This window comes from Egretta garzetta, unplaced genomic scaffold, assembly GCF_000687185.1.
Source record: "Egretta garzetta isolate BGI_Z169 unplaced genomic scaffold, ASM68718v1 scaffold231, whole genome shotgun sequence".
Taxonomy (NCBI): Eukaryota; Metazoa; Chordata; class Aves; order Pelecaniformes; family Ardeidae; genus Egretta; species Egretta garzetta.
This window is the reverse complement of record NW_009258727.1, coordinates 3,361,265-3,384,502: the sequence shown is the minus strand read 5'-3', so window position 1 is coordinate 3,384,502 and position 23,238 is coordinate 3,361,265. Positions and strand designations below refer to the sequence as shown.

The 23,238-nt window shown below is 39.6% G+C and overlaps 1 protein-coding gene across 7 annotated transcripts in view; it reads right to left on the bottom strand.

Annotated features, from left to right (window-relative positions):
• Nucleotides 1–23,238, bottom strand: part of KLHL32 (kelch like family member 32) — a 101,307-nt gene that overhangs the window by 59,124 nt on the left and 18,945 nt on the right. For 4 of the 7 annotated variants that reach the window (XM_009649054.1, XM_035888772.1, XM_009649059.1 and 1 more), the window contains exons 3-4: nt 19,361–19,468; nt 8,014–8,112 (exon numbers count right to left, since the gene is read on the bottom strand). The exons of 1 other annotated variant lie outside the window; for it this stretch is intronic. In XM_009649054.1, the coding sequence (XP_009647349.1) occupies nt 8,014–8,112; nt 19,361–19,468 (207 nt within the window). The remainder of the gene's footprint in view (nt 1–8,013; nt 8,113–19,360; nt 19,469–23,238) is intronic. 2 more of the 7 variants (XM_009649056.1, XM_009649057.1) reach the window with 2 other exon arrangements.

Genomic DNA, 23,238 nt, shown 5'->3' with positions numbered 1-23,238 from the left:
AGTGTATCTTAGTGAAAGTTGGGACTGTGTTGTTGGCACAGTTTGAAATGGACAAGTTGGGTTTAAGAAAAATAAATAGCTTTGAAGCTCTAGCCCCACCACATATGTAAACCATGCACATTCCTCTTCATTCCACAGGCAGATTCATTTGTAGCTGCTTCACTTTAAACACAGTAACATATTTCAATCTATAAACACATTCAAATAGTTTAAAATTAGTAGAAGAAAATATCCAGATCAATAGGCGTTCATACACCATGGAAAAAAAAAAAAAATTGTTTTATATGCACAGGTTGACCATTAGGGTAGAAGGTTGAAAATCAAATGCCCCTACCCAAGACAATTTGCCTACTTCAATTATTACCAAGAATTATTTCAGGAGGTCTTATTTTATCATTTGCAAGTTGATTAAATTAATTTAATTTTTGCATTCCAGGCCTGATCCTGTTTGCTGTCTGCTTTTGTATACAAGAATCCAGAGGACACAGTACAGAGGAGGCTCCAAGACAATCCCAATTGACTGCTGCTGTACTGTGCTGTGATTTTTTTAGGCTCATTTTAATCACTCACCTAAAATGTTCTTTTCAGCTTAAATTAGCCCTCTTTAAAGATGCTATGATTGACATCAGTAGCAAGCAGGCAGATATATCTGTGGCAGAGTTCTATCCACTGTAGTGAAGTTTCTAAAAGGTAACCTAGTACATTTATCATTGAAAAGGGAACTTAATGCAGTTAAAACTAATGAGAAAATTGGCATCAAACTTTTAGCTTTCCTTGACACAAAAACATTTATGATCCCAAGAAAGTTTTTGACAGTCAGGGGAACTTTAATGGCAATCGGGATCACTGTTCATGTCTACTATACTTGCTGCTCCTAGTTACTGAGAGAATAGGAAATTATTTCCATCACTGAATACAAGGACAGTCAGTTAACACCACTTCTAATAAGGCTGTATTGAAAATACACAACAGTCGGTCCAGCCAATAAACATAACATAAATGGTATCCCAGACTCTGTCCAGTATGTAATCCTAAGTTATTTTTCACAAGAAGTGCCTGATCTGGCAGCAGAAAGTTAAAGGGGTAAATGCTAACAATCATGCCACGTCCTGCCTCTCAGAAACAAGTAGGTTGCTTTGGGCAGTTCTGCAACTTCTAAAGCCCTCACTCCACCAATCACCCTATTACCTTGAATGTAACAAAGGAGGTATATAGAACTCCACTGAAAATAATAATCCTGGACTTCAGAAAATACAGAAAAATCACTTAGCTTTAAGATGTGGACAATCTTAGGTCTCAGGTCTCTGAATGCCAGTGGAAATCAACCTCTGGTTTAAAAACTGATTACTAAAGCTATACCCACATAATACTGAGTTGATGTTGATCAGTAGAAGGAAATTCCATTAAAAACTCATGTTCTCAACTGAATTCCCTCCTTATTAAGACACTTTGATTGTTGAAATAATTTGCTGTTTGTGGCTCTCTTTGGTACGGAATACACAAACAGCTAAGGAAAGAGGCAAAACTTTGTACATCTACAGCCAGTTATAGAACTCAGACATATTTATGCAATAAACATTTCTATGTTCTGAATAAATCTTTTAACATGTTTATTCTCTTGCCTAAGAATAAAGTCATCATGTACCTTTCAGAAAAACATTTACCACCTTTAAAGTGCAAAATAAGTCATCACAAACACACTACTTAAAACCACGTTCTCTACAGCTCCATTTAAGAAGTCCATTCTCAGATCTCCATGACACTCAAAGCATTCCACTAGCTTTCTCTTGCCTTCTCCAATGTCATAGTAGGACGGTTATGGTCCACTGGAAAAGGGAAACAAGACATTCAGATAACCCATTTCCATTATATTTCAAAAAATCTACCTGTTTGTTCAGCTCTCTGTCCTAGCCCCCTTTGAAAAACCGCAGCCAAAACTGACAATCAATCCAAGCTGGAAGAGGAACTTTGGAAACAATAGTCTTAGAGAACGGAATGTGCACTCTGCAAGCAAATGTTCTGTGCGTGATCATGGACCTTAGTGCAATTCAAGATACATTAAGCTCAAGTCTTCAGCTTAGCTTTCCCACACCTATATAGCGGTAATACAGCTAAGAACAATCACATTGCCTTACTGTTTGTTTAGGTTGAGATAGATGTGTGAGACTTCAAGCCTTGTTTCAAGTACTTGAGAATTATGCAGACATTACGATCTGTGAGATTCATGAATATGCATTCATCTCTAATAAAATACATCAGTGTGCTTCAAAACAGTCCCCCTCTACAAATGAAGCCAAAATCAAAACCCCCAAACAGCAAAGGCTGGGGAGTAATCATGATTCAAGATATGACACTGATGAGGTGGGAGGAAAAGTCTGCACAACACAAAGATGGAATTAAGGCCTAAAGTAAGGAATGCTTGGGCATTTCTTTTGTTTGCAAGTAGAGGAAATATGATCTACAATTCTTTTAAAATAAAAATAGTAAATACAAAATGAGAATGAGTTTTCCAATGAGAAAATGGAATCAACATTAGATGCTACAGAACATTTGATAATGTGAAGTTTAGAGATGATAAAACACATTTAGTAAACTTGCAGTTTTGTCAAAAATCTTCATTATGTCATGCTGTCATAAACATCTTAAAAGATGGATATTACCTAATTGAGGTTGAGAGGAAAGAATGTTCCTCTCCTTTTTTCTGTTTTTCTTTTGATCAAAAACTCATAAGAATGCCATAATCATGATTCAAATTATTTGTTACAGAAGTCTTTTTGAGATTTATCAACAAATTAAAGTGCTCTAAGCTGGTTGGTCTATAAGAAAGAGGATCCATTTTACAGTCAAAGTAACATCTTGTTTATTCTGAGACAACTGAGAAGAAATTCCTTGAAGATCAGTGAATATAAAAGTTAGCATTAACTGGAAATGAACCTGCCCTCAGCGCATTGAAAATCATCTTCAACAATATAAATTAGATTGATTAGATCAGTGAAGTCTTCTTCAGAACCTTAAGGACTACAAATATGCCTTGGAACGGGTATGTGTATGGGCCATGCCAGTTGCATTTGTAGCAAAAAAAGTCCTTATTGAAATCCATGGAACAATTACAGGCCCCAGGAAAAAGTATCAGGAAGAGATGAAAGTGTCTTGAGCTCCAAAAAACTGACAAGCTAGAACATCTAGAGAAAGAGAAGAGCTGGAACAAGCTCTAACAATAACAGCAGCACTCTTACACAGGAAAAGCCTGGTCCAATCCAAACAATTAAAGACAATCCTAACAAGTTGAAACTCTGTGTAATCATTACACAACAATAATAAATGACAGCTAGATCCCACATACTGTATTTCCGGAATTTATGCTAAACTAAACTAAGTTCATGATATCTGAAGAACTCAAAAAGGCAAGAAAGAAATTCACTAGTACAGTAAATGAAGAACTCTGCAGCACTCACACTCATCACAAAGAGGAGAAAGGGCAAGCATTATTCTCTTCCCATCATCTGTATCACAGCATGTGGGGATGACAAGACAACCCACTTACCAACTGCAGCAAGAATAAGTGGCTTTCAGGAAGCCTTCTTTAACTACTTTGACTTGTCCAAGAGAGCTGACTGCTATTTAAGCAGCTCTTCCTCCATGCTCAGAATTGGTGCATCCCCGTGAGTAGGAAATCAAGTAAATGAGGCAAGAGGCCTGCATGGATGAACAAGGAGCTCCTAGTGAAACTCAAAGAAAAGAGTAAGCTCCATGGAATGTGGAAAGAGGGTCAGGCCACTTGGGAGGCATACAGGAATGTTGCCAGAGCATGTAGGGAAGCAACTAGAAAGGCCAAGGTTCATCTAGAACTAAGTTTGGCAAAGGATGTCGAGGATAACAAGAAGGGCTTCTTCAATTATGTCAGCAGTAAACGTAAGACTAGGGGTAATATGGGACCGCTGCTGAACGAAATGGGTGCCCTGGTGACAGAAGATACAGAGAAGGCGGAGCTACTGAATGCTTCCTTTTCTTCAGTCTTCACTGTCAAGGCTGGCCCTCAGGCTCCCCAGTCCTTGCAGGTAAGCAAGCAAGCTTGGAGAAAGGACGACCTTCCCTCGGTCGAGGTGGATCAGGTTAGGGATCTTTTAAGGAAGCTGGACACCCACAAATCCATGGGCCCCAATGGAATGCATCCACGAGTGCTGAAGGAACTGGCAGACGACATTGCTGAGCCACTTTCCATCATCTATGAAAAGTCATGGAGAACAGGAGAGGTGCCTCAGGACTGGAAGATAGCCAATGTCATTCCAGCGTTCAAAAAGGGCAAGAAGAAGGACCCAGGGAACTACAGGCCGGTTAGTCTCACCTCCATCCCTGGAAAGGTGGTGGAACCACTCATTCTGGTTGTCATCTCCAAGCAAGTAGAGGAAAAGAAGGTGATCAGAAGTTCCCAGCATGAATTCACCAAGGGAAAATCATGCCTGACCAACCTGATAGGCTTCTATGATGGCATGACCAGATGGGTAGGTGAGGGGAGAGCAGTGGATGTTGTCTACCTTGACTTCAGCAAGCCTTTTGACACTGTCTCCCATAACATCCTCATAGGAAAGCTCAAGAAGTATGGGTTGGATGAGTGGACAGTGAGGTGGATTGAGAACTAGCTGAATGGCAGGGCTCAGAGGGTCCTGATCGGTGGGGCAGAGTCCACTTGGAGGCTGGTAGTTAGTGGAGCTCTCCAGGGTTCAGTACTCGGCCCAGTCTTGTTCAACTTGCTCATCAATGACCTGGACGAGGGGAAGGAGTGTACCCTCAGCAAGTTTGCTGATGACACAAAACTGGGAGGAGTCAAACCCCATGCACCAATACAGGCTGGGGGTTGACCTGCTGGAAAGCAGCTCTGCCAAGAGGGACCTGGGAGTCCTGGTGGATGACAGGCTGACCATGAGCCAGCAGTGTGCCCTTGTTGCCAAGAAGGCCAATGGTAACCCGGGGTACATTAAGAGGAGTGCTGCCAGCAGGGCGAGGGAGGTTATCCTCCTCCTCTACTCTGCCCTGGTGAGACCCCACCTGGAGTACTGTGTCCAGTTCTAGGCTCCCCAGTTCAAGAAAGATGAGGAACTCCTAGAAAGAGTCCAGAGGAGGGCAACTAGGATGATTAAGGGACTGGAGCATCTCCCCTACGAGGAAAGGCTGAGGGAGTTGGGCTTGTTCAGCCTGAAGAAGAGAAGACAGAGAGGACCTCATCGATACATACAAATATCTTAAGGACAGAAATCACAAGGATGGAGCCAGACTCTTTGCAGTGGTGTCCAGCAACAGGACAAGGGGCAATGGGCACAAACTGAAACATAGGAGGTTTCAGTGGAATATGAGGAAAAACTTCTTTACTCTGAGGGTGACAGAGCACTGGAACAGGCTGCCCAGGGAGGTTGTGGAGTCTCCTTCTCTGGAGATATTCAAAGCCCGCCTGGATGAAGTCCTGTGTAGCATGCTCTAGGAGAACCTGCTTTAGCAGGAGGGTTGGACTAGATGATCTCCCGAGGTACCTTCCAACCCTTGTGATTCTGTGACTTTATTTTTAGATAGTACTAAAATAAAGCAATAGATATTTTTAAAATCACCCAACAGTATGTAGAACATAAACAAATATTCAATATAATTCATTTGGATCCTGAAAGATATCGCAGTCTTTATTCACAGTACCTTGTTGACCTCTGCTAAAAAGGCTTACACAACTACTCAATGATAGTTACTTGCATGGACTGCAACTCTGCAGAACAAACAAGACAGATAAATTCTTACTGTGATCTATTCAGACTGCAAATGTGTTTACAGATATGCCTTGTTGTGGTGAACCTGGTAAAAAAAAATGCCGTCAAAAGAGTAAAATATAGTCTAGAGCCTGACATAATGTAAGCTACAGTCAGCCCACAGATGTCCATGCAGACTCAAAACCTTACAATGAGACCCCGATTCTAAAATACTTTACAGAACTACCACAGCTCTCTGCCTCCCAACACATATTCTCCTCCTTATTCCCTACCCTTCATCACCTACCTTATTCCCTACCTCCACCATGATAAATCTGGATGCTGGGTCCCACTTCCTCTTCATTTTTACAGCAGTGTAGCTCCAGTTACCCCACCTTGGCACACTAATCAGAGTACAACAAGGCTCTTTCACATCATTTGAGTAACTGCATACTGACTGTCACCACCACAGCATTTTTACTGGTCTGTCAATTACAGAGTCATTTGGCAGCAATGTTTGCTCACTCCGAGTTTTTTTTTCCTGGGGGGGGAGGAGGGGTAGCACGGTTTTCGGGTTGATTTTTTGTGTTGTTTCAGGTTTGGATTTGTTTTTTCTTTTTTTAATTCATTAGCAGTCTGTTCCTAAATACTTGACTATGGCTTGCACATCAAGGACGAGATCCAAAGCTCTGCTAATTCTACAGTCATCTTTCCACTGCAGTGACTTCGGGATTAAAAGTATTAAGATGGTACTAAGCAAAGAGCGACAAATATCAGAGGCTACTCAACACAGGTCATAGAAGACGTTAGTACACGGGCTTACATTGGGCACGTACCTGCTCCTTTCCTGCAGTCCTCCGTGTCCCTACCTCACCAGCACTACAATACTCAGTTTCTTCCCTACTCTTTAATATTTCCCCTAGCTTCTTTGCTGCAATGGTCTCTTTAGTTCAACTTCTGACAAAGAGCATGTCAGCAGCAGAGACTTGCTCACACTAACTGATTTGTTAGGGGGGCATTAAATACACTGAATGACTATCAAAGTTAGACTTGTATCTTCTTTCTCATTACAGCAAACCCTTCCCATGCCTGTCTGACAACCTGTAGCCCAAATGGTTTTGTGGCTTATTTGGCATCTCACATTTCTTATTTCTCAAACCAACCATCTTTCCCATTACATTCCATGTCTATTTTCTCAGCAAAGTTAAATCCTCCTTACATTCCTGAAAACAAACTGATACAAACTGCAGTACTCTATCAGCTCCTTTAACTTTCTAATCAATTTATAATGCACAAATTAATACCACCTTATTGTCTGAACATACATTTTGAAGGCTTCCCTAAGGCTAACAATCAAAGAACAAACTCTTTCTCCATAAGACACAGAACTTTCAAGTACATCCTGAAGCTCTTAACATGAAATCCTGCATGCCCACAGTACTCAATAGCTCAGTGTGCTGCTGAGCACACTCAGGCTGTTCAAAGGCAGTTATGCTGTTGGAAGGCAAGTGCATATGGAGAGGACTGTGCTGACATGCATTTCCATGCCCAACTGTTGCACAGATACAGCCAACACACCACATTTCAGAAATAATACTGAAAAATTACAAAGAAAACAGTTTTCAGAATTGCTATTGCCATTTTTTTTTAATAAGGCTTTCATAGATACACATCAAAGCTATGTTCTTGCTACCATCATGAGCCATCTCCTATACAAGCCAAGCACAAAAAAAATATTTTACTGGATTCAGATTTTTTGCTTCGTAACGATAATCCTAATGTTGATAAGATTATCAGCATTATGGGCACGAGGCCAGTTGAGAATAAGGTGTCATTTTAATAAGCCCTACCCCTCCAGTGAGAGATAACAGTGCCCTGGAACACGCTCAATATTCTTATTGTGAACACTTATGCATCTGAATGCTTCACAATACTCATGATCGCAACAGGGAAATATTTAACATTTGGTAAACTGAGGCAGAAGAAAGCAAATTCTCTGCTAAAGGAAGGACTTAAACTCCCATGTGTTTATACTAATCAGCAGACCATCCTTGTTTTCAGGACTGAAATGGACAAAATGGATGGGAGGAGAAAGCACCTACCACAAACTGATACCCAAATTACACTTAAAATTCAGGTCTCCTGAAAACCAATTTACCAAAAAAAAAAAAACCACCAATTTAGGTTACACCAGGTATTGTACTAATATTCTCCTACTGAAATGAGGCTTGAAACAAAAGTTTACCAAACAGAAGTGGTTGATAATCAGGCATGGAAGCCTCACCTGAATGAGATAGTGAGAACATAAACTGAGAAGCTCCAGCAGCTGCAAATGACTCCCAGCTGCTAGGACATCCTGTATCACCCCTGGTTCCAAGAGGATCTGTAAAGAAGAAAATGGAAGGTTTGTCAGAGTACTTGTAGAAAATACTACAGGCCTTTGTTGTTTCAGACATTTAAGTCAACATAAATAATAGAAAGAGTACAACTAACCATACAGAGAAGTCTTTGCAGGATGGCGGCAGAGTTTTTAAAGTTCACCTGAATTGCCCAAAGGATTTTTAAGTGGATTTTCCTGTGAGAGTCCATAAGGCACATTATGTCCCAAATCCTTTAAAACTAAATGCATGTTGTTCATTTAAAAAGGAGGCTTTTCAAAATAAAAAACCTCCCTTTTGTTATCCATATACCTGGATGCTTCCATATATACTGATGAATCAGGCCAACAGAACTGACTCAGAAGTCTCCAGTATTAATACTATTCACGCTTGTAAAAAAAAAAAAAAAAAAAAAAAAAAAAGATACAGGCTAGGAACACCCTTCCCATTCTGCTTGGTACCACTTCACAATTTTCCTAACCACTGTCTTCATTTTACAGAGCAAGGCTGTGAAGACAGAGTGAGCATGCTGCTGGGGAACTGCCAGAAAGGGCTTAGAAAGCAAGACTGATTATCCTGTCACTTGCTCACATGAAACTCCTACTCATTTCAATTAAAATCACACACAGGCAGCAGCCAGGATAATTGGGCCTCAGCTCCTAGCTTGCTGTCTTGGGGTCAGCTTGTTAGAGCATCCCTTTCAGGACACAAAATGGTCTTTGGGAATACAGACACTGGTCAACTTCTTACCAGCAATCACAGTACAAGCTATCCAAACTAATATTACTTAAATATAAGTGGTGCAGCATCCAACAAAAATCAGAAATGCATGAGAAAAAAAAATTTTTTCAAAGATACTCCATTTATGCAGGGTTTTATCCTTGCTGTATTTCCCCTGGCAACTTTGGTTTCACACCACATGAGGTCAGTCTCTCACTGCTCCACAGGGAAGTAAACCTTTTTTCAGATCCTTTTTCTTCTGCCCACACAATTTAGTTTTATCTCACAGCATGTCTCAAATGCAGTGGAATAAGAACGATGGCAAACAAAAGGAAAGACGCTCACCTGTATCTTTTGCAGTTAAACTGTTTTTGAGGGAAATGAAAAAAAAAATATGCATTTCTTCAAGCAAACCCACGAATTATCTCCAACATAATGGATATATTAGGAACAGAAGAGAATGTGATTGATTCTTGTTTACATCATGAACTCATTTACATTGAGTTCTGTCAGTGTATGACATGCTTACAGCTTGTGCAAATCATACCAGGTTTTAAGTGAACACATATGTAATTTACATACTGTATAAACATTCCTTATCTAGCCAGAAAGACATGTAAGGAACTTAATGTAAATGAAAATCAGACCCAGCACAATCCAGGTTTTTGGCTGCTGCTAACGAGGTTGCTATGCATGACAAGAGGTAGTTCAATGGAAAGCTAGAAAGGATTTCAGTTACAAAAACATCTCCAATAGGTATATTTAAGAAAAATGAGCAGCACTGTCAAATATTTTCAAGTGAGAACTCAAGGTCAGACTGACATAACAAGCTGGTTTAGACCTTGCAGTGTTTGTAATTCTGACATCATTCACACTGAGGAAGTTGTCATCTGATGTCCTATTACTTACTAAGTGCCAGCTACCAGCTTAGCATTGTTAGACACAGTATGAAGAGAACCAGAACCCTAAGCAGATTACTACCTTGTAGGCATAGATAAACTATATTTAACTGTGATAATATTAATGTATTTTAAAGCTACAGCAATCCACTTACAAATAATACCGGTAGCATTATGAGATGAGAAGTAGGACAAGAGACAAGAAGGGTGACTGGTTACTACTTAGAGGTGATTTGCAGGAAGTCAGCGACAAAAGTTCTTTTCAAGGTGGCAGACATATTTCTTACAGCTTTTGTATACCATGCAAGATTTATTCTGCTGAGATAACATATTCACCTTTGTGTTTCTCAAGATAACTGAAGAAACTCTATGTCGCCTCTTCCCAAGATTTTGCCTTAAATGGAACTATCAGAATTTTTATTTATTACTCATTTGGATACAAGCAAAAATACCAATTCATCTATGCTACATGTTCACCATCAGCAAACTGCATACTGGGGAAACGCACAAGAAAAAAAGAGAACAATAAGTAAAGAAGGAATAAAATATTGCAAGACTTCCTTCTACTAAAACTGGGGTAATTCACAATTATTCCACACTTCTTAGCTTCATTACACTAATACAATTACTTGATTTCTATTATTCACCAGCATAGCTGTTTATATGCTATATAGGCCATCCAGCTGAATCCTAAAAGCAAATGTAAACAAATACCCCCATATGCACACAAGTACACACAGTGACTGACTCTCCTATTCATCTAACCCTCAAAGCAATCACTCTGAGGTCCTCAGAGTAGTGCTTATTGAAAATCACGGGGAGGGAAATTAAAATCTGTTCTGGATTCACACCTTCAAAATGAATCACAAATTATTAGTATGAAAACTAAAGAGAGAAGCTTAATCACTTTCCCTATTCCATCCTCAACCCAAGGTTTACAAGGCATAATTATCAGGGCAGAAACTCAGAGTAATTCGGAACCATCAGCTTCAGATGAACTTTGCAATCTTCACCAGTGAAAGATGTACTTTTGCATGACACATGCCATCTTAAGACTGGTTTCTGTGCTATTTTTGTATTGATTAATTAGATGCAATTCAGGTATTGCACCTGGCTGCATCTTACAATCAATCGTCTATTCAACCCTTATTTCTGAGGATTAACTTTCATTATACTGCCAACTTTTCTCTGGCCCATGATGCTACCCAAGAAAATCGGCTTAACCACCTTCTTCCTGTACATGATGGACAGATCCTGCAGACAGCCCAAGTACCTTACTTTCCCAAGGCACCAGGTCTGACATAGTGCTTGTTTTCAAATTGATCTCCTTTGTCAAGCTATTTTTCTCCTCTCCCACAATGACCGTGTTTTCAAACAGGAATCCAGTTCTTGAAGGCAGCCGTTCTACCCTCCATCATCCCACAAACCCTTCAGAGAGCATGCACTAAATCCAGTTCACTCCCTCTTGTGGTCAGATCCATAAACCAAGGGGTAGAAAGGATGCAAAAATGTGGTGTTTCTTTGCAACTGAATTAAGAGTTCACAAAATCCAGAAAGGCAGACGACACAATTTCTTAGATCCATGTTTCTTAGACATACAGTTTATATGGAAATGCATCCATTTATGCTTCATTGATATATTGAGGAAAGCTGCTTTGCAAATGCAAGAATTGGAAACTTTAATAAATTAAACCTGAGCTTCTGAAGCACAATTCTGAGGCAGAAAAGGGAATTCTGTAATCAGCTCCATTGGCACAGATACACATGGCCCTGAATACTCCCCTGTACATCTACCCTCTGGGCAGCAGTCCTAAAACTGGAATTCATTCTCCCTTCCCCCAAGATTTCCCTCTCCCTTTCCCAAATCACCCTACATCCCGTCCAACCCAGTACATCTTAGGGCTCTGGATAAGAGTGGAAAAGATTAACTGGGATCACACATCCTGCCTCTCTCTTCAATCGGCTTTCTTTGGGAGACTTCTTGGCAACACAGAGCAACTAGCAGCTATGACTTCTTAGGCTAGGAGCAGTATATGAACGACCATCCTTTCTCAAGGACAACTACTCATGTCCCACTTCCACATTGCCCAGACCAAGAACATCTTCCTACTCTTTAAATGCCTCCTGCCCCGATACAATCAACAAACCAGTACAGGCCAACAAAAAAATTGTATGGTTGCAGCAAAGAGGGCAATAATGGAAAAAAGTGAGGAGGGAACTTCTGAAATTGTCCTTCCCAAAGAAACTTACAACCTAAGGGAGAAGGTAAAGTCCAGATTAACTGCCACCTCTATGGAGTCTCATGGAATTTATATCTGGAAAGAACAATTAAATAATTTAATCTATTCCCTGTATGTTGCAGGCCATTATATTTCATCCAAGCACTTTTAAAGACACTGAAGCTACTTTAGGCCCAAGGAGGCTAAACTGTGTGCCTGGACAAAGATGGAGAGATTGAGGATGCACTTCTATCACCTTCATTCCAGCTACTCATTTATATCCCTGGATTTCCTTCTCATTTCCATACAGCTGTTTGTGAGGCCATGGAATAAGTGAGGTGGCAGCATGATTCACATCAAAAATAAACCAGCATTATGCTGTAGCAGCAAGGAAATACGTAATGTCATGTCAGAAAATTCCAGAAAGTAAACCATATGGAATTTAACACAGAAAACAAGAAAAAAAACCAAAAAACAAACCCTTAACATTCCTTCCAGTCTGATGCAAAGAAAATTCCTTCTTGACTCCACTTGCAGTGATCAGCATTTCAAACAAGACAGGCATCTAACAAAAGTACCACTTGTTTTTCCCCTCTGGAGACTATTCTGTGTGCTTCAGAACAATCAAAAAAGTAACTTTTCTTTTAGAGCAATTTAGACTGCATTTCACTCACAACCAGTTAGAAATTCTGCCTGTCTCCCTGTTCATTACTGCCTCAGTTGAATCCTGAGCTCCTTGCATGTTGACAAGTGCTGCCTTCAAAGAAGTGTGAGCAGGGGAAGAACGTTCTAGTCCTCTGCAGGCAACTGTCCCAAGACCCGGCATATAATGTTTGATAGTACTCATTGCAAAACCCAGATGTCTCATTAACCCATGCCAGAAGGAATCATGACCAGCATTTCTCTGACTATGTCATAACATTTTTCCAGAAAACTAAATGAAAATCTATGTTAAATGCACAGCATATAAGTCATATAATAACTTGAGTCCTGGTGGATGACAAGCTGACCATGAGCCAGCAATGTGCCCTTGTTGCCAAGAAGGCCAATGGTATCCTGGGGTACATTAAGAGGAGTGCAGCCAGCAGGGCGAAGGAGGTTATCCTCCTCCTCTACTCTGCCCTGGTGAGACCCCACCTGGAGTACTGTGTCCAGTTCTGGGCTCCCCAGTTCAAGAAAGATGAGGAACTCCTAGGGAGAGTGCAGAGGAGAGCAACTAGGATGATAAAGGGACTGGAGCATCTCCCCTATGAGGAAAGGCTGAGGGAGTTGGGCTTGTTCAGCCTGAAGAAGAGAAGACTGAGAGGGGACCTCATCGATACATACGGAGCACTGACACAGGCTGCCCAGGGGGGTTGTGGAGTCTCCTTCTCTGGAGATATTCAAAGCCTGCCTGGATGAAGTCCTGTGTAACATGCTCTAGGTGAACCTAGTTTAGCAGGGGGGTTGGACTAGATGATCTCCCGAGGTCCCTTCCAACCCTTTTGATTCTGTGATTGAGTTGGAAGGCATCCATAAGGATCATCGAGTCCAACTCGCAGCTCCTCGCACAACTACCTAAAACTAAACCATATGCTTAAGAGCACCATCCAGATGGTCCTTGAACTCTCACAGGCTTGGTGCCATGACTACTTCCCTGAGGAGCCTGTTCCAGTGACTGAGCAGCCTCTCAGTGAAGAGCCCTTTCCTATTATCCAATCTGAACTTCCCCTGACACAACTTCATGTCATTATGTAGTAAGTACCATTATTATAAGTAAATACCATTACTGCAATTAGGACTACCAAAAAAAATTCACTATTTTTTGGGAAGACATTTCATTACTTTGATTACTTTCAGCTCTAGAAAAGCTGTCTTGTCCATAGCTTGATACCTTATCAAGAACAAATAACATGAAACATTTAACTTTCTGTGCAATAAACTGCACAAACTGAGTTATTAAAGTCAATTGTTCTAAGCCTTCTGGGCAATCTGTAGCTGAACTGTGAACCTAACACCTAGTAGCTGTAACCTAGAGCTAGACAAAAACCCCAGATTGTCTTTCTTATAGAAGTAAAAAAGGAAGTATCCAAAACTAAGTATCAAATTTATATTTTTTGCTTTGAAATTGCATTGAAAAATGATGTTAAATGTTTACAGTAAGACATAGTCCTGTGGTAATCAGTTTTCTAGGACCTTGGCATGTTATGCCCGGTAGAAAAGAACAAGGATAGTTGAAGTGATTTTTGCTAGGGACATCAGGCAGTTTAACTGAACCCTATGATTCACTTTAATCAAAAGGCAACCAGTGGAAGTGCCACGCACAGGACACAGGGGGTCGCTTACCCAAGAAAATCAAACATCACAATACAGCTTTGCAATATGCCTCATCCACAAGAGAGCTAGAAAGGATTAACAGAATAAGAGGTGCTAAGGTATTGAGAGCTGTCTCCCCCCAGTCTTAACTGAAAATGGTATATGAAATACTGGTTGATCACTAGAAAAACTCACCATCAAATGAGTGGGGGATTTGATGAGAGATGAAAGCCATGATTCTATGAAAGAATCAAAGCAATTATCAGAAGAAATAGTTGTATTTACAAATATTTATTACTACTATTTATCTACTGTCTGAAGAGACCTTTCACTCTTTCATAGTTTTTGTTAAAGAAATAACTAAGCTAAAGCATTTGACCAGAAAAGAAAAAGAACTACTCCACAAAGGAGCTGTAAGATAGTACTTTAACTAACCATAGGTTTGTGTGCATGAATTTGAAAAAAATCACCAGAAGGTGCTCCTACCGGTTCATGAAACGTGTTTGGTAGAGTGATAATAGCCGTTACAGGATGACAGGTTTTAAACTAACTGAATACAAGGTAAAGTTAGTAAATAAAGGCAGTAATTAAATAGGACTCACATTGATAATGGATTAAAGTAATATTGAGAGCAATCCAAGCACACAAAATAACAATATATCTGAAAATACTGTTAAGTTCTAGATTTGTAACTAGAATAATATACCGATATCACCTTTATTAAAGACTGCTACTATGTTAGCATTTTGTGAGTAAAAGAAAATCTGTAAATATGCTAAGAAACAGAAAAAGTCTAAAGCCTATTTTCGAATCATTATAAACTCAACTTCATATGTGGCTTTCAAGAAAAGGAAACATTTCAACATTCTTTCTACAGGCAGGGTGTAAGGCTATGTAAATGCTGGGCTAAGAAGATACCACAGGACAACTTACCCCAAAATTCGCTTTTGGAGAAAGAGCTGAGCATAAAACATCTCTTATATTAGGGCTGCCTCACTGGTTCTCTCTTTCAACTTTGGTAATTTAGAATAATTTTATAACTTCAAGAAGACAATTTCTATTAATACAGGAACAAAATATTATGGCTTAGAAAGAGACGCCAATCAGGTAGGAAAACAGGACTTGGTCAGAAGAAATTGGTATTAAGCCCTATTAAAGCTGCTGGTTTGCTATGTGGCCTTTGGAAAGTTATTTTCTCCCAAAATAGTCTCCTGTATAGACAGGATGCAACAAACTCAGGACAGCGATTAGTTGCTTTTGTAACGTGTTTTGAGGTCCTCAAACAAAATTCTATCTAAATGCAAAATATTTCTATTCCCATAGACTAAAGACATATGATAGAACATAATCACAAAGAAGAAAGATCCAAGTCAGCAAAGCATTTCAGTATACATAGGACTCCAACTGTGTATTTGTATTTTTGTTGAATTAGGATCACAATCATCCACTGCAAATTAAACCCAGCATTCTCGCACAATTCTTTCTTGAAACTATACCTCAGTGCCTGTCAGCAGATTCAAATGATGGTATCACTTAGATTTTATATATGTATATGAGATCAACATAAACAACGTAGTTTGCTGAACTTACACTGGACAAGGAATGCAAGAGCCTCACCTAAAATGAGGAGCCTCAAAATTTCAGTTCAAACCGCTTATTCAATCCAATGGCACTTATAAGAGCCTGTTTTCAGCACCGAAACTTTGCAAATGACCAAAGGTTTTCTTTCAATAAAAAGCACCTTTTCTTGTAATGAATGACTCAGCTGCACTGGTCTGTTTAGGGGTTATCCCATTCCTCCAAACGAGATTGTGTCTCTTGGTAACAGAATAGTTAAAACCAAACAAAAAACAAGTAAAAAAGAGCAGGCAACAGTGCCCATGACTCTCTAACCCAGGGGTTAAGACTCTTAGAAGGAACTGTGAGCTCCAAGCCCTGCATCAAGAACTGTTTCTCTGTATATTAATATATCTAAAATATATAGTTTCTGTATCGATTGTACTTCATCCACCTCCCTTCCAATGCACATCTGACACTTGCAAAATGCCCCCGTGAGGAGGAAGTGTGAGTAATCTAGTCACTGAGACTCTGGTCTGGCCTTATTGCTGCCAGCTGTGAAGTATAAGAGAGAATGACCTTAAAGCCCTTTTATGAAGAAAGAATACATCAACTACAACAATAAGAGAATAGTATCTCTGAATTTTGAATATGGGGGGTACATAGTAAAATCCTTAAGGCCAAGAGGCAAGGTATTTAAGACTATTTTTTGCCAAAGATTTCATTATTAGATGATTACTGTAAGCCTAAATGCATAGAACAAGACCAAATTCTCCTACTATTCCTTTTGTGAGTTTTTATTTTTTCTATGCCGTTTCTTTCTTTGTAATGATTAGGGACCATAGTAATAGAATAATTCAGTTGGAATTATTATATTGTTTATATTTAACTTGAGTTTCACTACAATCTTTTCTTCTGTTGAACAATCAGTTCCCTTAAAAGCAAAATATTTCCAGCAGTAATTACGATAAGGCACTGACTGCCTAGGTAGGCAGGAAAATAACATTGGTATTTTAAGTCTGCAGGCATATTTCAGATTAAAGGAAAAGAAAGAAAGAAAAAAAAGATGCACAGATGATAGTTTCATTACAGATTGCAATGTCACAATGAAAATTTCTTAATTTTGGTAACTTTCAAGAACTGCAGGCATCAAATATCACCATCATGCAATATTGAATATTTCCACCAGATGTCTCCAATATGTTGTTTTACACAGAAGGTTACATTTGAGTTACTACACTTCAAATTGAATGCAAGTTTAGCAAAATATTAAAGCAATAAAGAAACTAAATATTTATCTTTTTAGACACCAATACCTTAGGACTGTCCCTAAGTTATTGTCAGTTCCACAGTGTTACCTAAGGAAGCAGTAATTGTTTTGTTAAAACATGTTAAAAAAAAAAAGAAAAAAAAAAAAAAGAAAAGGAGTTCACGGCTTTTACTTTTAAGAGGCACATCAGACCATGTCTTGATACATACATTTTCAAAGCCATATAAGGTTGTAATTGGCATGAATGAGTTTTGGTTTCCTAAGAAATATTTTTTGTTTGTTTTTTTAATTCAGAAAGAGTTCACAGACCCAGACTAAAGTTGACTCTGTTTTCAGAACTCTCTCTGATGTAAGCATGCAGTAATCCAGTTATTTATTAATAGCCTTTGTGGATTACTCCCACTCACTACCTTGAAACGTTCACCAGATTCTGTCAGCCTGACTCAGTACATAAACAACACTCAATACATATAAATGCAGCGCCAGAAGACAATTTCAAGGACAAAAGAGAAAATTTGACACTGCTAATTCTCAGTCCCGCATAACAGAGTTATCCTTCAAAGTCATCTTTATAAGAGAACTCGCAGAGAATCCTTCTCATTTCTCTGTGCTTTGAAGTAGTACTTGGTGTATTCTGATAGACAAGACTGAGCACAAATTTTGCCCTATAATCACTTATATATGAGCAACTGTACATACACGCACACCTATATTTAACTCAAGCCCACTCATTTGTTCAAAGTAGGTCATACCTGAAAATGAAAGACTTAAAAGTCTGTAAAGGATCAAGGATAGAAGGCACATACTAATAACTAGGGAGCTGAGGATACTACCCTGGAAGCAAGGTGGGGTGGATTGTTTGCTCACAAAAACCACAAATTCATCCTTTCAGGGTTCTCGACCTATTTTACACAGGTTTATTAGACTTTGAGTTTTGCTGAAAGATAGGGGAATGTACCTCTATGAACAGCAAACAGGATGGGTTGGATAGAAGTCAGTTACAACCCATCATCTCAAAACTGGCTTTGAAAAGTGTCTTTTCAATACATCTATAATAGCAACAACAGTTCTATTTTCAGAATAATCAACCTATAGTCTCAGATGACTTCAAGATGATACAGGTGCTCCACAGCACAGGAAACATTTGATTTTGTGTATCAAAAATTTCACTGAAAGAACAAAAAGCATACTGATAACAAGCCACATACCGAGATCTTCAGCTAATGGCATCTCTGACTCTTATTTACATGAAAGATGTCTTTGAATAAGCTATGGTTTCCGTAATAGCAGAAACACGGAAATTTCAAGCGCTAATCTCTAAAGCCAATGCTAAAGTATAGCTGTTGTGTGGGCTGGTGACAAATATAGCTTCTTTAAAACAGGTAGAAAAAAAAGTTTCTTTCCTTACTTCTACTTAATTACCTTTGAAAAAAATAATATACTAGATACATAAAATAAAATATAAACATATATATATAAAAAACCTCAATCCACAGTATGGAAACAGATACCTTAAATTTGTACAAACCAACAACTCTTCCAGAATAACGTAATATGGATTTAAGCCTTCCTTTTCAAAAATAACTAATAAACAAATAAACATCAGTAAGTTCAATTGTTCTAGCAATATTTCCAGAAATACTTTAGTTTACTTTAGTTATCTATAATTATAAGAATCCGAAGCAGAAATAGCTGGATGTTAAGAAGTTCTGAGCTTATTATCCATGAACTCTGAACTGAGATGAAATCATAATGCAACACTGTCCAAACGGTAACATAACACGATATATAAACCTGCTATCATAAACAGTGCTACGATAAAGATGTAGTGTACCTACAAGCATTTACAAATATGCTTGGACTGCATCTGTCCAAAGAGTAAGAGACTACTTTTCCCCTCAATTATATAATTTGTCAGACACAGCGGTCTTTATAAATATTTATTATTAGGAAAACACCTAGGGTATTTTTTGCTTTCTTTACATTTATTTAGCATGCAGAATTAACTCACATTAAGTTCTTATGAATAGCCAGGCCACCATTAAAGGGGCATACGAGTCCTACATGCTTCAATACCTGGTAACAATGCACATAAACAGTGTCTTTATCAGACAGTCCCTCTATAGAGAAAAAAACAGTATATCCAAAGGACGACCTGTTAAATCAAAAGACCTTGTACAGGGCAGTGCACAAGAAAAATAATTTCTAGTACCTTTGTAAAGGTCATCTTCAGTTTTTATTGCAGTTTGCTTTCATTTGTGTGTCTTACTTAATTTGAAGAACTGTACAGTACCTGTCCAGTATATGCAAAGTCCAGGGCTTGTTTTAAACCAAGGCTTGTGACACCATGCAAATTCACCTCATCAGCTTCGCTTTCAACCATGCAGAGACTGAACATTGCCTACGGAAAGAAAAGAAATGTTATTAACCATTAAAAACAACAACCAGTGAAGGTCCAGGAAGAACAGGATTGATTTTTCCACCTTCTACTAACCTTTGGTTTTCCTTGGATAAGAATTCTAAGCAGCAACAGACTTGCAAGTTAGATGGAAATCTATACCAAGTTTTCAATAATAACACCACGGCAATCAATCTTGCAACTGAGTCCTTTTATCAATAAAGAAATACAAAAACTTATTCTGGAAAAACTAAAACAAATCCCTTTTGTCTATGTCTATATACTTCCTAATTAAGTAGTTCAGGTGCAATCAATGGCAACAGTCAGACAACAAGCTATCATTTAATAATAAAAGATAAAGAACTGGACTCTGAGGAAAAAAAGTTTACACAAGCACCACTAGAAACAATACTTACATATAGTGTCATTATATATAGGAAGGAACAATAAGCCGCTCACAGTTTCATGTATGAGAAGAAGGGGCAGTTAACACACCATCTTTTATAAACAATCCTTTCCAAATAAGCACCTCAGACTGGACTGCAGACAGTGTATTACTCAAGTCATTGAATGAGGAACAAGGATGGAGATGCAGTCACCTAAACTTACAACCTCCCCTTACTTGTTATTGCTCCAGTTTCTCAGATCATAAAACCTAAACTGAAGATTGGCAAGGTGCTATGGAACTTCCCTGAAAATAACATTGAGGAGAGCAACTTTCATCCAGTCTTACTTTCCAGGTCATCAGTCCCTCCCTGACTTGGACTTTGGATCTCTCTAGGAATCTTTTTCTTCCCACCTGTTAAACTTGGACTCCTGTCTTCACCGCTCACTCTTCCCTCCCAGACTGCAAGCCTGCCACAGTATCCCTACTCCTTCCCTCCTATCAGTCCCATTCTCCAGTCCAATACTTCTCCAGAAAAGCAACCTTTATCTTTGTCACCCTCCCACACATTTTTTAACAAAATATACCACTCACAGTCTTTAGACAGTAAACTGTGAACAAATAAACTGAACAGTTCTACCATCTGTCATTGCTAAAGAGAGTCTACACTTACCCCAGTAGGCTTTGTGCCAAGTATGTGTTAATGTGCATTAATGCCTCTACAGAGGCTACCAAACTTCACCTTGGAGAACTCCAGTAAAGGAGCACTTCTTACAAATATACCTTCTGCTACTTCTGTCTCCGCTCTGGCTGATACCTGCAGGAGCTGAGGCAGTCGAACAAGACCACTGATTTTCATATGTGCAAGCTGTCCACCAAGCACTGCTAAGTTTAAAGGAAAAAAATAAGCCCTACCCCTTTTAACAGTTTGGCACACAGCATTTGCCTAGGCACAGGTGGCTTCTTTCAAGAACTAAGTAATTTCTTCTGAAAGTGTTAGCATTTTCATCATTGAAACACCATAGTTTGACATAAATCTGTTGCCTGGAAATCATCCAGTATAAGCAAGAGTGGCATTTATCACATGGTCACTCCTTGTATTTTTGCAATTTCTATTTCAATAAAGTGGTATCAGGGCTTCTTCCAAACTGGCAACAGAAAAGAAGCATCACAAAGTTTAAAAGGTTTATCAAACAAATATAGTAAGACACAGACATGAAATGTACCTAGACAGAAAAAAAAAAAAAAATTCTGACAAGTTTAGATAATTTTCTAATTCCATTAAAAATGTAATTAGAGGTGGACATTCCATTGTCATTTAGATGTATCAAATGAGCTCCAATAGCTATTGTGAGGCTTCAGGGCTTGCCAGAAGCTGCAAGGTACCCATCAGCCACATGCTCCTTGCAAAAGCAGACCTGCAGTTTGTGTCTGGAAGAAACAAGCTTCTCTTTTCAGAAATTCATTACTAAATAACTTTTTGGATAATATTCCCTCCCCACATCAATTCCTGAATAAAGGGAGTAAAGTCTCAAAGCAACACCTGCCTACATAGCTCTTACAGGAGTAGATTTGCACACGTTCTGTAACAGAGTGCGTGCAAAAAGGCTGGAAATGCTCAGCGATAGAAGATCCTGCATGCTCTGCATTCTCTGACAGTGCTACTGCAACTATCTGTACACTACCTACCTGCACATAGAAATCATCAAAAACCAGTGTGGCTACTAATAATGTTGCTATTCTGATCAGAGGCTAGATGTCCCACACAATGGCTTAAGCTTGCAGATACCAAGAAACACTTAACTGAATCGCATTTGTAGACCATGAATCACTTCTATGAAGAATGGGAAGAGTTTTTCTTTGTAGACTTAGTAAATTTACCTTTAGGACACTATTCTACTGTATCACAGTGATTCCAGCATGGTCCTTACATAGGGTTTATTACTACACCTACCTTAGCAGCCACATCCTGCTGAGTTTACTAACTCAGTCACTGTCTGTAATCATCCCCAGCATTTATTGAACACAGCCTCCAGCACAGCTTTAACCCCCTGCCAACTAGCACTCTCCCAGGCAATGTCCAGACTATGGTTCAGAGGGTAACTCAAGCCATAGCTGTTCCAAGCACAGATAAAGCCAACCTGTTTGCAGAGGGGAGAAGGTTTAACCATACGGACACAAGCCATGCTGTGACCATTGCTTTTAGGGCCAGAAACAAGCCTTTATGCATCTTATTTACCAGTACAGGCATAGTCTAAATAGTCCAATAGTCCATCAGAACTGTAGCTGCCAGTAAGCCACAGGACTATGGCTTTCTGTGCCATCTGCTATATGGAGTTCATTTTCTCTCATACTACCCTCTGAGTATTCTGTGGAATTTTTTGATACCGAGTATGAATTACATTTGTTTTTCAGGGGGCAAGGCCAAAGAACGTAATCGAAAGATAAGGTCTGCAATGGTCCTCAGACAGTTCACATTCAGCTGAACTGAATTAGCCTCCAGGAAATCAGGATGGCCTCATATTTGTGTAGCAGACAGACACTTTATTAGCTGTAAAAAGAGGAGGAAGACAGGAATCAACCCTCGATTTTTCTTCTGATTTTGGCCTGAAACAGAAACAGAGCTAGAGAGCTATTCCCAAAGGGGGGGTGGGGAAAAAAAAAGTGAAGCACACAATCCTTGGATAAAAATAATCAAACCATAAAACAACCCTCAGACTTTTGAAAATTTGAGTTCAAAGTAATGTGGCAAGCTGATGGGCATTTAATACACTGCACACTTGCGTACAGTTTCACTACTTTGCCCTGAGCAGCCAAAAGCACCTTTCTAAAATGGTTTCTTCTGCAAACATAGAACACAAAAGACAACAAGAGCTCAAAAGTGAATGGCACACAACAGGGTGACTATGCTCAATGTCCGGATGGAGAACGGTGACGAGTGGTGTCCCTCAGGGGTCCGTACTGGGACCGGTGCTGTTTAATGTTTTCATCAATGACTTAGACAGCGAGATCGAGTGCACCCTCAGCAAGTTTGCGGAGGACACCAAGCTGAGTGGTGCGGTTGACACACCAGAAGGACAGGATGTCATCCAGAGAGACCTGGACAGGCTGGAGAGGTGGGCCTGTGTGAACCTCATGAGGTTCAACAAGGCCAAGTGCAAGGTCCTGCACCTGGGTCAGGGTAACCCCCAGTATCAGTACGGGCTGGGGGAAGAAAGGATCAAGAGCAGCCCTGCCGAAAGGGACCTGGGGGTGCTGGTGGATGAAAAGCTGGACATGAGCCGGCAATGTGCACTGGCAGCCCAGAAGGCCAACCGGACTCTGGGCTGCATCGGGAGAAGCGTGGCCAGCAGGTCGAGGGAGGTGATTCTGCCCCTCTACTCTGCTC